Genomic DNA, 13941 nt, shown 5'->3' with positions numbered 1-13941 from the left:
GAAAAGAAAGATGGGCATAGGTTGTTCAATGGGTACCAAATTGTGGTTAAGCAGGAAAATACGTGTTTTCATATCTGTCATTTTACGGTGATTATAACACTATGCATTGCCTCAGAGGCTGAAATAAAGAACTTCATACTAAGACACAGATTTGAATAAGTTACTATAGTTATTTTTTATTTGGATAGTATGGAGTATTTACATACATGAAAACATCACATCGTGCCCTGTAAATGTCTGCCACAATTGAATGTTAACTACAAAAAAGTGAAAAATAAATGAAAGGGGCAGAAAAAGTGGTGCAGAAAGTAAGAGCACTAATTGCTCTCCCAAGGGACAAAGGGTTTGATTTCCAGCACCCATATGGTAGCTCACAACTATCTGTAAACCCCGCTTCTGAATTTTGCAGGCACTTGGCACACACATGGTGCACAGATGTACATGTGGACCAAATACATCACGCATTAAATAAATAAATATTAAATAGATATGCCAAAAATTGCTGCATTATAAAACAAACATAAATAAATTACAAATCTAAAGAAGAGATAGTTTTGTCATGTAATGACATGTAGTGACATGGTATCTAAGCTGGACAGCTTCAGCAAAGCAGAGAGTTCACAGAAGTAGTAAGGAATGGTATTTTTTCTAAAAGAATATTTGATATGAAAGCTAGGAATCTAGCTAATAAAAAAACTTTGTAATAATTATACAAACAAAGTATTTCAAGCCAAAGAAAAATATGTAATTTGTGAGAAACATTCCCAAAATATTGAATTTAGGAAAGATGTTTAATAGAGATGACAAGTATGCAAGGAGAAGTCAATGAAGGAAAGTCAATCATGAAAACTTCCTGATAGAGATCAAAGAATAAATGGGAGAAGAGGAGAAGGAAGTAGGGATTTTAACAAGAAAGACCATGCCAATTACTGTAAACACAGTTTTCTGCTGAAGATATCTCTCAGAGCTCCTTTAATATCCCTATTCCTAAGACTATAGATAAAGGGATTCAGCATGGGTATGACCAAGCTATATATCACAGACAAAATGACATCCTTGTCATTAGTGTTATTAGATGAGGGGACAAAATATAGCCCAATAATGGCTCCATAGTACAGAGAGACAACAGAGAGGTGAGAACCACATGTGGACAAGGCTTTGCAGATTCCCTTGATAGAAGGAGTTCTCAGGACAGTGACTCCAATTCGGCCGTAAGAGACCAGAATGCATATGAATGGCACGGTAATGATCACTGTACCTAAAGGAAGGATGACAAGCTCATTGATGGTGGTGTCAGAGATGGACAGCTCTAGCAAGGCAGAGATTTCACAGAAGTAGTGGGGGATGGTATTGTTTCTAAAGTGGGATAGTCGAGCAAAGAGAAGGGTGTGCACAAGGGTGTTAGCGGATGATAGGGCCCAGGATACAACTACTAGAAGGACACAGAGGTTCTGACTCATGATGGTGATATAGTGCAGAGGGTGGCAGATAGCCACATACCTATCATAGGCCATGGATGTCAGAAGAAAGCTGTCGATATCAGCAAAAATTGAAAAGAAATATACCTGGGAAACACATCCAGCATATGAGATGGACTGACTGTGTGTTAGCATATTCATGAGCATCTTTGGAGCTGTGACTGATGAGAAAGACATGTCTGTGAAGGCCAAGTGGCTGAGGAAGAAGTACATGGGGGTGTGGAGGTGAGAGTCCAGCCTGATGAGCAGGATGATGAGCAGGTTCCCCAGCACAGTTGTCAGGTACATGGCCAGGAAGAGGGCAGAGTACATGCCTTGTTCTTCTGGCTTGATGGGGAGCCCCAGGAGGATGAACTCAGACACAGTGCTATCATTATCCATCCTCATGCATTTTCTCTTCTGCTGTGGTGAAAGAAGAAATGGGAAAAAAGAGAAGTGATTTTACTATTACATTGTGGGAACATTTTATGAATCACCAGTACTGATTGTTTTAACCACAATATGAAGATTGTTGTGAAATTAATGAGCTGTGATGTTTTGGAAAGAGATATGATTTGCCCATCTTGAAAGCAACTAATATCTTTTAGAGGGAACCAATAAACCATCAGAACAATTATCAAATCATGCCCAGTTCCAGGTCAAGGAGCATGAATTTCACCAAGACAATTTTAGATTAAGAATTTGGTATGTAAAAGTGGTACCAGTAAGTACAAAATCAGATTGCAGTAATTGGTTGATCCTTTTAAAACTTTCTTGAATACACTTGCCTAATGCATTCTTTCTATAATTGAATCCAGATGGTTGAACCCAGGGAGTTTTTTAGTATCTGTGATAAACCAAGATCTAGAAGTAGTGGAAGCAGCATATGCAGATGGTCAAAGCATTAAGTGCATAAAGTCTTGCATCTTGCAAGTAGTTATTGTTCTTCCATAATAACACTGTTTATCAATCAATGTTCTCATTCTTCCATCACCATTCCTATGCTAGATAAAATGACCCTGAGTCCATATGACATCTTCCAGCTCAAACATAGTCATCTCCTGCAAGTCTGTAGAATACCTGGAAATACTTGACTTTCTAGCCGCTCAGCTCAGCCAAGAAAATTCTTTGTGTTTTTCTAGCAAAAGCAAATGTTGCCTGCTTTTATTCATAATCTGGGTTTTAAGTTAAAATGGTTACTTTCATGCATTTTGCATATTTACTCTGTCCCTAAACTAGAATTACACTCTTTCTCATTTAATCACCCCATTTGTGTGAACAATCACTAAATAATAGGAAAAGGAACATGATAAAATTAGAGTTGTTATCCTAGCAGCTGAGAGAGTTCCTTGTTATATTCTGTGTGAAGACATAGTTAGTGGCCAGTACATCCCTTGATTAGAAGCTATCTATTTGCCTCGTCACTCTTTCCAGGTTTTTAAGACCATCTTTAAAGTACCTATACATAATCCATATCACTCTGTATATAAAAAAATCAGTTAATGTGATATTGCCTGAATTTAACTATAACTAATTTTTTACTCATATATCTGTAGTAATGATTACTTTATCACAAAGAAAATGTTAATTATTTGTGTATGGGTAGATTGTTTCTAATACTTTGCTATTTTGAGGAACATTGCAATAAGCAATATTTTATGTTATTTTATATACTATATATAATATATTGAAGTGGTTTATGAAACAGACATCCATGGTTTCCAGAAAATGTCAAGTTGCTAAAAGGCCAAAGTGATGAAGAAGCTGATATACATTCTATGAAGAGTCTTTAGTGGAAGAACATACATAGGAAGATTGTAAAAACATGTCTCTAGGCAAGTATTTGGTAGGACAGGGCTAGGGGCTTTGAGAAACAAGGAAAACCCAAGGTAATTGCTAATCACAAAAAGTTAAGCCTGGCAAATATGTAAGAAGCAGGCAGATATGTTTAATTTGCTAGAATAAAAAGGTTTTATCTGTTCAGTAATATAAACATGCAAGAGAATGAAGTATCACAAAATACGAAATGGCTTGCTGACTGGCGGGTAGAAAGCAGACTTGAGAAGCCAATAATACTAACTGTAATATGAACATCGGTGCCTATTTTAATCAGCAGAATTCACAGAGATGTGGAAAGAGGTGAAGAAAACACACAAAAGATGTGTGTTAAAAGTTAAATGTGAACAAAAAAAAATGTATAAGTTTAAGAAAAAATATTTCTATGGAGAGAGGATTTTTGGGAGGAGGTGCCTTTTATATCAAAGTTTGGGCAGGTTAGAGGTGCAAGGCAAATTACTATATAGGGGACTTTGCTAATTGATGACGTAAGCATTAAATTTGAAATGCATTTATGAACATGAAAATGACAATAAGAAAAGACAGAGACAGAAAGAAAGCAGAAACAGGGAGAGGACAGAGAAGCATGGAGAGAGACCCAAACACATGCTGTGATGCTGATAAATACATACTCTATGCAAGCATCTGACAAGCTAACTTAGATGATACACAGATACAGCTAGCTAAAATTACGGAAAATTCTTCCATTTTTTTTTTCTTGAGAAGTAACACAATATGTGAAAGACCTAGAACATCTGAAGCAAGCATACATCCATTGCAACAGAAGAGGAATCAGTTAAGAATCAGATACTGTAGACATATAAACTTATACTTTGTCCACATCTTCAGGTAGCCCATGTGAGCTCTAATTATGAAAATCATGTAGGGAATCTTCAGTATAATTTCTGTCCCCAGATCCAAATTAGAAGCATACAGGATAAAATTGTTTTGTTATCATTCACTCCCTTAGGAAAAGAACATTTTGAAGCAAGTATAAAAGTCCCTTCATGCTTCAGAAATACAGGTAGCAACCATAAAAAGATTTCCCATTATTTTGTCCTGTTTAAAACATGATATCTGCAATTAATTGATATTTAATATCATAATACACTAGTATACAGACACAAAACAGTAGAAAACAGATCCTAATATAATTTGGGGGATAGTGATTATAAATGGGCTTTTTATCAAGGCTAAAAATGGTCAGTCTTTATAATAAGAGGGGAAAATGTGGAAATATATAACGAGTTCTTTCTTTGCACATCAAATAATTGGAAATTTATTCTTGAATATAGTTACTGAATACGTTAGTTGGAAATCTTAGACACTTCTATAAAGAAATAGTCTAGTAGTAGTTAAAACTAAAAATATATATTTCCAACAGGTGGGCATTGTGGTATTAAATTTACACCCAATGATATTTGCACATGTACAAGTGAATGCTGATTAAAATTTGTAACACCCTTGTTCATAAGAGCAGAAAAAAGTTGACAACAAATAAAATTGATATTTGTAATAAGATCAATTATATGGTAATAAAAGCAGTTAAAAAGAAAGCTAGAGTTCCCTGAATCCAAATCCCATGGGGAAGAGAGCTGAACACCCAGGAGTACAGACATCCTGAGACCGCAGGACAGACTGCCATTTCTGCACAACTCTGCCCACATCCTCAGCAAGGGGAAACAGCAAAGTGCCCCTGGACACAGGAATATAGGAACAGACAGCCGCCAGTATCCACAGTTCTGGTCTGCACCCAGGACCGAACGAAACCAGCCAAAGAGCTTCCTGCACCCAAATCCCGTGGAGAGAGAGCTGGACCCTGAGAAGTGTAGACACTCCTGAGAAGTCAGAGGAGACTACCTTCTGCCCACAGTCCGGACTAAGAGGGAATTGCACAGTGCCAACTGTGCCCACTGTGAGCAAGGACCTACATGATCAATCAGGGGCAGGACCTTTGATTCCTGCCCATGCCTAGAGCTGAAGGAGAGTCTCCAGAGGCAGAGAAACACCTGAAATCAGAGTACCTGTTCTCAGGAAAGGCTGAAAGACAACAGGAAAACAGTTCTACAGGAGTGCAGACACAGAGGCCTACAGCAGGGCCAAGTCACTCTCAGAAACATCAAGACAAGCAAACACCAGAGACAACCCAATGGCTGGAGCCAAATGCAGGAACCTAACCAAGAGAAACACTATTTGGCATCATCAGAGCCCAGTTCTCCCAGCAAAGAAAATACTGGATATCAAAACACTCCAGAAGAGCAAGATTTAGATTTAAAATCACATGTTTTTATAATGATGAAGGACTTTAAGGAAGTCATAAAGAACTCCGTTAGAGAAATGCAGGAAAACACAAGTAAACAAGTAGAAGTCCTTAGAGAGGAAACACAAAAATCCCTGAAAGAATTACAGGAAAACACAAGTAAACAGGTGAATGAATTGAAGATGGAAATAGAAACAGTAAAGAAAGCACAAAGGGAGACAACCTTGGATATAGAAAACCAAAGGAAGAGACAAGGAGACATAGATACAAGCATCACCAACAGAATACAAGAGATAGAAGAGAGAATCTCAAGGGCAGAAGATACCATAGAAAACATTGACACAACTGTCAAAGATCATGTAAAACACAAAAAACTCCTATCCCAAAACATACAGGAAATTCAGGGCACAATGAGAAGATCAAATCAAAGGATAATAGGTATAGAAGAAATAAAAGAAGTGAAGACTCCCAAATTAAAGGGCCAGTAAATATATTCAACAAAATTATAGAAGAAAACTTCCATAACCTAAAGAAAGAGATGCCCATAAACATACGAGAAGCCTACAGAACTCCAAATAGATTGACCCAGAAAAGAAATTCCTCCTGTCACATATTATTTAAAACACTAAATGCCCAAAACAAGAAAAGAATATTAAAAGAAGTAAAGGGAAAAGGTCATGTGACATAAAAAGGCAGAACTATCAGAATTACACCAGACTTCTCATCAGAAACATTGAAAGCCAGAAGATCCTAGACAGATGTCATACAGACCTTAAGAGAACACATATGTCTGCCCAAATTACTGTACCCAGGAAAACTCTCAATTAACATAGATGGAGTAACCAAGATATTCCATGACGAAACCAAATTTACACAATAACTTTCTATAAATCCAGCCCTACAAAGGATAATAGATGGTAAAGCTATCTATTATCTACATAAGGAGAGAAACTACAATTACAGAAAGCAAGAATATAATTTCCTTGCAATGAAATCAAAAGAGAGATACACAAACATAATTCCAACTCACAAAAATAAAAGGAAGCAATAATCACTATTCCTTAATATCTCTCAACATCAACAGACTCAATTCCCCAATAAAAAAATATAGACTAACAGACTGGATATGTAAAGAGGACCCAGCATTTTGCAACATGCAGGAAACATACCTCAGACACAAAACAGGCACTACCTCAGAGTAAATGGCTAGCAATTAACTTTCCAAGCAAATGGCCCAAAGAACAAGCTGGAGTTGCCATTCTAATAGCAAAGGAAATTGACTTTCAACCAAAAGTCATTAAAAAGATAAGGAAGGACACTTCATATTCATCAAAGGAAAAATCCACCAAGATGAACTTTAAATCCTAAATATCTATGCTTCAAATGCAAGGGAACCCACATTCATAAAAGAATCCTTACAAAAGCTCAAAGCACACATTGCACCTCACACAATAATAATAGGATATTTCAACACCCACTCTCATCATTAGATCCTTGGGAAACGATTAAACAAAGACATAGAAACTAACAAGAAGTTGGGAAACAAATGGATTTAACAAAGATATTTATAAGATTATTTCCATCCTAAATCAAAGTATATGCCTTCTTCTCAGCACCTCGTGGTACCCTCTCCAAAATTGACCATATGGTCACAAAATAGTCCTCAAAAGATACAGAAAGATAGAAAAAAATCTCATGTATACTATCAGATCAACAAGGACTAAGACTGTTCTTCAATAATAATAATAATGAAAGAAAAACTACATATACATGGAAGTTGAACAATGCTCTACTCAATGACAACTTGGTCAAGGGAGAAATAAAGAAAGAAATTAAAGACTTCTTAGAATTTAATGAAAATGAAGATACAACATTCCCAAACTTATGGGACACAATGAATGGTGCTAAGAGGAAAACTCATACCTCTGAGTGCCTGCAAAAAGAAACAGGACAGAGCATATGTCAGCAGCTTGACAGCACACCTAAAAGCTCTAGAACAAAAAGAAGCAAATACACCCAGGAGGAGTAGAAGGCAGGAAATAATCAAACTCAGGGTTGAAATCAACCAAGTAGAAATGAAAAGGACTGTACAATGAATCAACAAAAACAGGACGTGGTTCTTTAAGAAAATCAAAAAGATAAATAAACCCTTAGCCAGACTAACCAGAGGTCACAGAGAGTGTATCCAAATTAACAAAAATCAGAAATGAAAGGGATACATAACAACAGAATCCAAAGAAATCAAAAACTCATCAGATCCTACTACAAAGGCCTATATTCAACAAAACTGGAAAATCTAGAGGAAATGGACAATTTTGTAGACAGATACTAGGTACCAAAGTTAAATCAGTAACAAATAATCCATCTAAACAATCCCATAACTCCTAAAGAAATAGAAGCAGTTATTTAAAGTCTCCCAACCAAAAAGAGCCCAGGACCAGATGAGTTTAGTGCAGAATTCTACTAGACCTTCATAGAAGATCTTATACCAATATTGTTCAAACTATTCCACAAAATAGAAACAGAGCACTCCCAAATTCCTTCTATGAAGCCACAATTATGCTTATACCAAAAACACACAAAGACCCAACAAAGAAAGAGAACTTCAGAACAATTTCTCTTATGAATATTGATGCAAAAATACTCAATAAAATCTTTGCAAACTGAATCCAAGAACGTATAAAAACGATCATCCATCATGATCAGGAAGCCTTCATCCCAGGGATGCAGGGATGATTTAATATATGGTAATCCATCAATGTAATCCACTATATAAACAAACTCAAAGAAAAGAATGGCATGATCATTTAATTAGATGTTGAGAGCGCATTTGACAAAATTCAACACCCATTCATGATGAAAGTCCTGGAAAGATCAGGAATTCAAGGCCCATATCTAAGCATAGAAAAAGCAATATACAACAAGTAGCTAACATCAAACTAAATGGGGAGAAACTTGAAGCAATTCCATTAAAATCAGGGACTAGATAAGGCTGCCCACTCTCTCCCTACTAATTCAATATAGTACTCAAAGTCCTAGCCAGAACAGACAGTGAAAGGAAGTCAAAGGGATACAAAATGGAAGTGAAGAAATGAAAATATCACTATTTGCAGATGATTTGATAGTGTACTTAAGTGACCCCAAATGTTCCACCAGAGAACTACTTAACTTGATAAACACCTTCAGCAAAGTGACTGGGTATAATATTACCTCAAACAAATCAGTAGCCTTTCCCTACTCAAAGGATAAACAGGCTGAGAAAGAAATTAGGGAAATGACAGCCTTCACAATAGTCCCAAATAATATAAAATAACTTGGTGTGACTTTAACCAAGCAAGTGAAAGATCTATATGACAAGAACTTCAAGTCTATGAAGAAAGAAATTGAGGAAGATCTCAGAAGATGGAAAGACCTCCCATGCTCATGGATCAACATGATTAATATAGTGAAGATGGCCATTTTACCAAAAGCAATCTACAGATTCAATGCAATTCCCATTGAAATCCCTACTCAATTCTTTAGAAATTGAAAAAGCAATTTGCAAATTCATTTGGAATAACAAAAAAATCCAGGAGAGTGAAAACTATATTCAACAATAAAAGGACTTCTGGGGGAAACACCATCCCTGACTTCAAGCAGTATTACAGAGCAATAGTGATAAAAACTGTATGGTATTGGTACAGAGACAGGCAGATAGATCAGTGGAAGAGAATTGAAGAGCCAGAAATGAACCCACACACCTATGGTCACTTAATCTTTGACAAAGGAGCTAAAACCATCCAATGGAAGAAAGATAGCATTTAAAACAAATGGTGCTGGTTCAACTGGAGGTCAGCATGTAGAAGAATACAAATCAATCCATTCTTATCATCCTGCACAAAACAAGTCCAAGTGGATCAAGGACCTCCACATCAAACCAGATACATTCAAACTAATAGAAGAAAAAGTGGGGAAGAGTCTTGAACACATGAGCACTGCAGAAATTTTTCTGAACAAAATACCAATATCTTATACTCTAAGATCAAGAATCAGCAAATGGGACCTCATAAAACTGCAAAGTTTCTGTAAGGCAAAAGACACTGTTGTTAGGACAAAATGGCAACCAACAGATTGCAAAAAGATCTTCAAGAATCCTACATCTGATAAAGGGCTAATATCCAAAATATACAAAGAACTCAAGAAGTTAGACTCCAGAGAGCTAAATAACCCTATTAAAACGTGGGGTACAGAGCTAAACAACACATTCTCAACTGAGGAATGTCAAATGGCCAAAAAGCACCTAAAGAAATGTTTAACATTCTTAGTCATCGGTGAAATGCAAATCAAAACAACCCTGAGATTCCACCTCACACCAGTGAGAATGGCTAAGATCAAAAACTCAGGTGACAGCAGATGCTGGCAAGGATGTGGAGGAAGAGGAACACTCCTCCATTGTTGGTGGGATTGCAGACTGGTGCAACCACTCTGGAAATCAGTCTGGAGGTTCCTCAGAAAATTGGACATTCCACTACCTGAGGACCTTTCCTGGGCATGTACCCAAAAGATTCTCCAACATACAACAAAGACACATGCTCCACTGTGTTCATAGCAGCCTTATTTATAATAGCCAGAAGCTGGAAAGAACCCAGATTCTTCAACAGAGGAATGGATTCAAAAAATGTGGTCCATCTACACAATGGAGTACTACTCAGCTATCAAAAACAATGACTTCATGAAATTCATAGGCAAATGGAACGAACTAGAAAATATCATCCTGAGTGAGGTAACAAAATCACAGAAAAACACACTTGGTATGCATTCATTGATAAGGGGATATTTGCCCAAAAGTTTGAACTACCCAAGATGCAATCCACAGACCACAGGAAGCTGGATGACACAAGAAGAAGGATGATCAAAATGTAGATGCAACCACTCCTCCTTAAAAGGGAAAAAATCCATAGGAGGGGATATGGAAGCAAAATTTAGAGCAGTGACTGAAGGAACAGCCATTCAGAGCCTGTCCCACATGTGTCATATATATATATATGTGTATATATATATATATGTGTGTATATATATACACCACCAAAACTAGATAAGACTGATGAAGCTAAAAAGTGCATGCTGAAAGGGATGGGATATAGATCTCTCCTGAGAGACACATCCAAAGCATGTCCAATACATAGTTTGATGCTAGCAGCAAACCACTGAACTGAGAACAGGACCCTTTGGGGGGAATTAGAGGAAGCATTGAAAGAGCAGAAGGAGTTTGCAGCCCCACAAGAACAATGCCAACCAACCAGAGCTTCCAGGGACTACCAGTCCACCACTGAAGACTATACATGGACTCTCCCAGGGCTCCAACTGCATGTGTAGCAGAGAATAGCCTTGTTGGGGCACGAGTGTAAGGAGAAGCCCTTGGTCCTGCCAAGGTTGGACCCCCAGTGCAGGGGAATATAGGGGTAGTAAGGGTGATGAATGGGGGATAAGACCCGTATGTGGGAGGGGGAGGGGATGGGTGCTTATGGACCGGACACCAGGAAAGGGAATAACGTTTGAAATATAAGTAAAGAAAAATATCTAATAAATAAAATAAAAAGAAAGCTAATGGTGAAGGAAAAATATGTTCTGCATCACTATGAAAAAACATAAAAATAATAATTTATATTTATGCATATTATTAAGCACTGAATTTTAAGAGCTGCTCTATATGAATTTAGATGTTGAAGTCCTAACTACAAATATAGTTCTATTTGAAAATGATGCTTATAATAAACTAAATAAAGGAAATAATTAAGACAGATTCTGAATCCAATGAGATTAATGTTTCTCTTAGAATAGATACAAGGATGCACCTCCCATTCCCCCAAACAAAGACATAGCAAGGAGACACCAGTCTGTAGTCAGTAAGATTCTGAGAGGATAGCACCGTCAGAATGCAACAGAGAAAAACATTCTGTCAAGCCTTTGATTTTGAACTTTTAGTTTCTAGAACAGTGGAAAAATATATTCATGTCAAGCTACCCTGTGGCATATTGTTTTGACAATGCATGAAAATTAGGTCATACAATTGTGTGTTTATAAATAAAAATGAAAGGAGACCAGACACAAAAAACATAATTCCACATAAGAACAAAAATAACAAGAAACAACAATCACTATTTCTTAATATCTCTTAACATTAATGGATTCAATTCCCGATTAAAAAAAAAACATAGACTAACAGACTGGATGCATAAAGAGGACCCAGCATTTATGGGAAACACACCTCAGAGACAAGGACAGACACGACCTCAGATTAAAAGTCTGGAAAACAATTAAAAGTCTGGAAAACAATTAAAAGTCTGGAAAGCAAACAGTACCAGAACAAAGCTGGAGTAGCCACTGTAATATGGAATAAAATTGATTTTCAACCAAAAGTTATCAAAAAAGATAAGGAAGTTCATTTCATATTCATCAAAGGAAAAAGCCACCAAGATAAACTCTCAATCCTGAATATATATGCTCCAAATGCAAGGGCACCTACATTCATAAAAGAAACCTTTCTAAAGCTCAAATCATGCATTGTAACTCACAAAAAAATAGTGGGAGATTTCAACACCCGACTCTCATCAATGGACAGATAATGGAAACAGAAGCTAAACAGAGACATAGAGAAGTTATGAACCAAATGGGTTTAACAGATATTTATAGAACATTACATCTTAAAACAAAAGAATATGTCTTCTTCTCAGCACATCATCAGACCTTCTCCAAAAATGACCATATAATCAGTAACAAAACAGGCCTCAAGAGACACAAAAAGATTGAAATTATCCCATGCATCCTATCAGATTGCCATGGACTAGGGCTGGTCTTCAATTACAAAAATAACGACAGAATGTTCACATAGGTAAACAACACTCTATTCAATGATAAATTGGTCAAGGAAGAAATGAAGAAAGAAACTAAAAACTTCATAGAATTTAATTAAAATGAAGGCACAACATACCCAAACTTATGGGACACAGGGAAAGCAGTGCTAAGAGAAAAACTCATAACTCTGAGTGCCTCCAAAAAGAAATTGGAAAAAGCATATATCAGCACCTTGACAACACAACTAAAATCTCTAGAACAAAAAGAAACAAATGTACACAAGAGGAGTAGAAGGCAGTAAATAATAAAATGTAGGGCTGAAATAAAACAAGTAGAAACAGAAATAACTATACAAATCAACAAAACCAGGGATTGCTTCTTTGAGAAAATCAACAAGATAGATAAACCCTTAGCCAAACTAACCAGAGGGCACAGATAGAGTATCCAAATTAACAAAATCAGAAATGAAAATGGAGCCACAACAAGAGAATCTGAGGAAATTCAGAAAATGGTCAGATACTGCTACAAAAGCCTTTATTCAACAAAACTGGAAAATCTGAATGAAATGGATAATTTTCTAAAGAAATACCATGTACCTAGTTAAATCAGGATCAGATAAACCATCTAAATGTTCCCAAAGCTGCTAAAGAAATAAAGCAGTTATTAAAAGTCTTCCAACCAAAAAGAAAGCTTAGGAACAGAAGGGTTGAGCGCAGAATTCTATGAAAACTTCATAGAAGACGTCACACCAATACTGTCCAAACTATTCCACAAAATTGAAACAGAGTACTACCAAATTCTTTCTATGAAGGTACAATTACTCTTGTACCTAAACCACACAAAGACCCAACAAAGAATGAGAACTTCAGCCCAACTTCCTTACGAATACTGATGCAAAAATACTCAATAAAATTCTCCCAAACAGAATACAAGAACACATCAAAACTGTCATCCATCATGACAAATTAGGCTGCATCTCAGAGACACAGGGATGGTGCAATATACAGAAAACAATCAATATAATCCACTATGTAAACAAACTCAAAGAAAAAAAACCACATGATAATCTCATTGGATGCTGAGAAAGCATTTGACAAAATTCAACACCCCTTCATGATAAAAGTCTTGGAAAAGTTCTCTGCACCCAAATCCCGTGGGAGGGAGAGCTAAACCTTCAGAGAGGCAGACATGCCTGCGAAACCAGAAGAGACTGCTCTCTGCACACATTACTGATTCCAGAGGAAAGCACCAGAATCCATCTGGAACCCTGGTGCACGGAGGCTCCCGGAAGGGGCGGCGCAGATCTTCCTGGTCGCTGCCAAGAGAGCCCGTGGGCAGCACCCCGAGAGCGAACTCGAGCCTCGGGACCACAGGTAAGACCAACTTTTCTGCTGCAAGTGACCTGCCTGGTGAACTCAAGGCACAAGTCCACAGGAACAGCTGAAGACCTGTAGAAAGGAAAAACTACACGCCCGAAAGAAGAACACTCTGTCCCCATAACTGACTGAAAGAGAGGAAAACAGGTCTACAGCACTCCTGACACACAGGCCTATA

General features: G+C 37.1%; 1 protein-coding gene across 1 annotated transcript; it reads right to left on the bottom strand.

Moving 5' to 3' along the window:
* Positions 1 to 926: 926 nt before the first annotated feature.
* LOC116901696 (olfactory receptor 50-like) lies at positions 927 to 1865 on the bottom strand. Its single transcript, XM_032903825.1, has one exon. The coding sequence runs from the start codon at positions 1863 to 1865 to the stop codon at positions 927 to 929; it is 939 nt and encodes a 312-aa protein (XP_032759716.1).
* Between the last annotated feature and the right edge of the window lie 12076 nt (positions 1866 to 13941).

The sequence above is a fragment of the Rattus rattus genome, chromosome 5 (assembly GCF_011064425.1).
Source record: "Rattus rattus isolate New Zealand chromosome 5, Rrattus_CSIRO_v1, whole genome shotgun sequence".
In the NCBI taxonomy this organism is placed as follows: Eukaryota; Metazoa; Chordata; class Mammalia; order Rodentia; family Muridae; genus Rattus; species Rattus rattus.
The sequence above is the reverse complement of the archived record's forward strand: the minus strand, read 5'-3'. Positions and strand labels throughout refer to the sequence as shown.

Bases quoted from the DNA above. Each gene is read 5' to 3' on its own strand.
- LOC116901696 (XM_032903825.1), bottom strand. From the start codon at position 1,865: ATGAGGATGGATAATGATAGCACTGTGTCTGAGTTCATCCTCCTGGGG.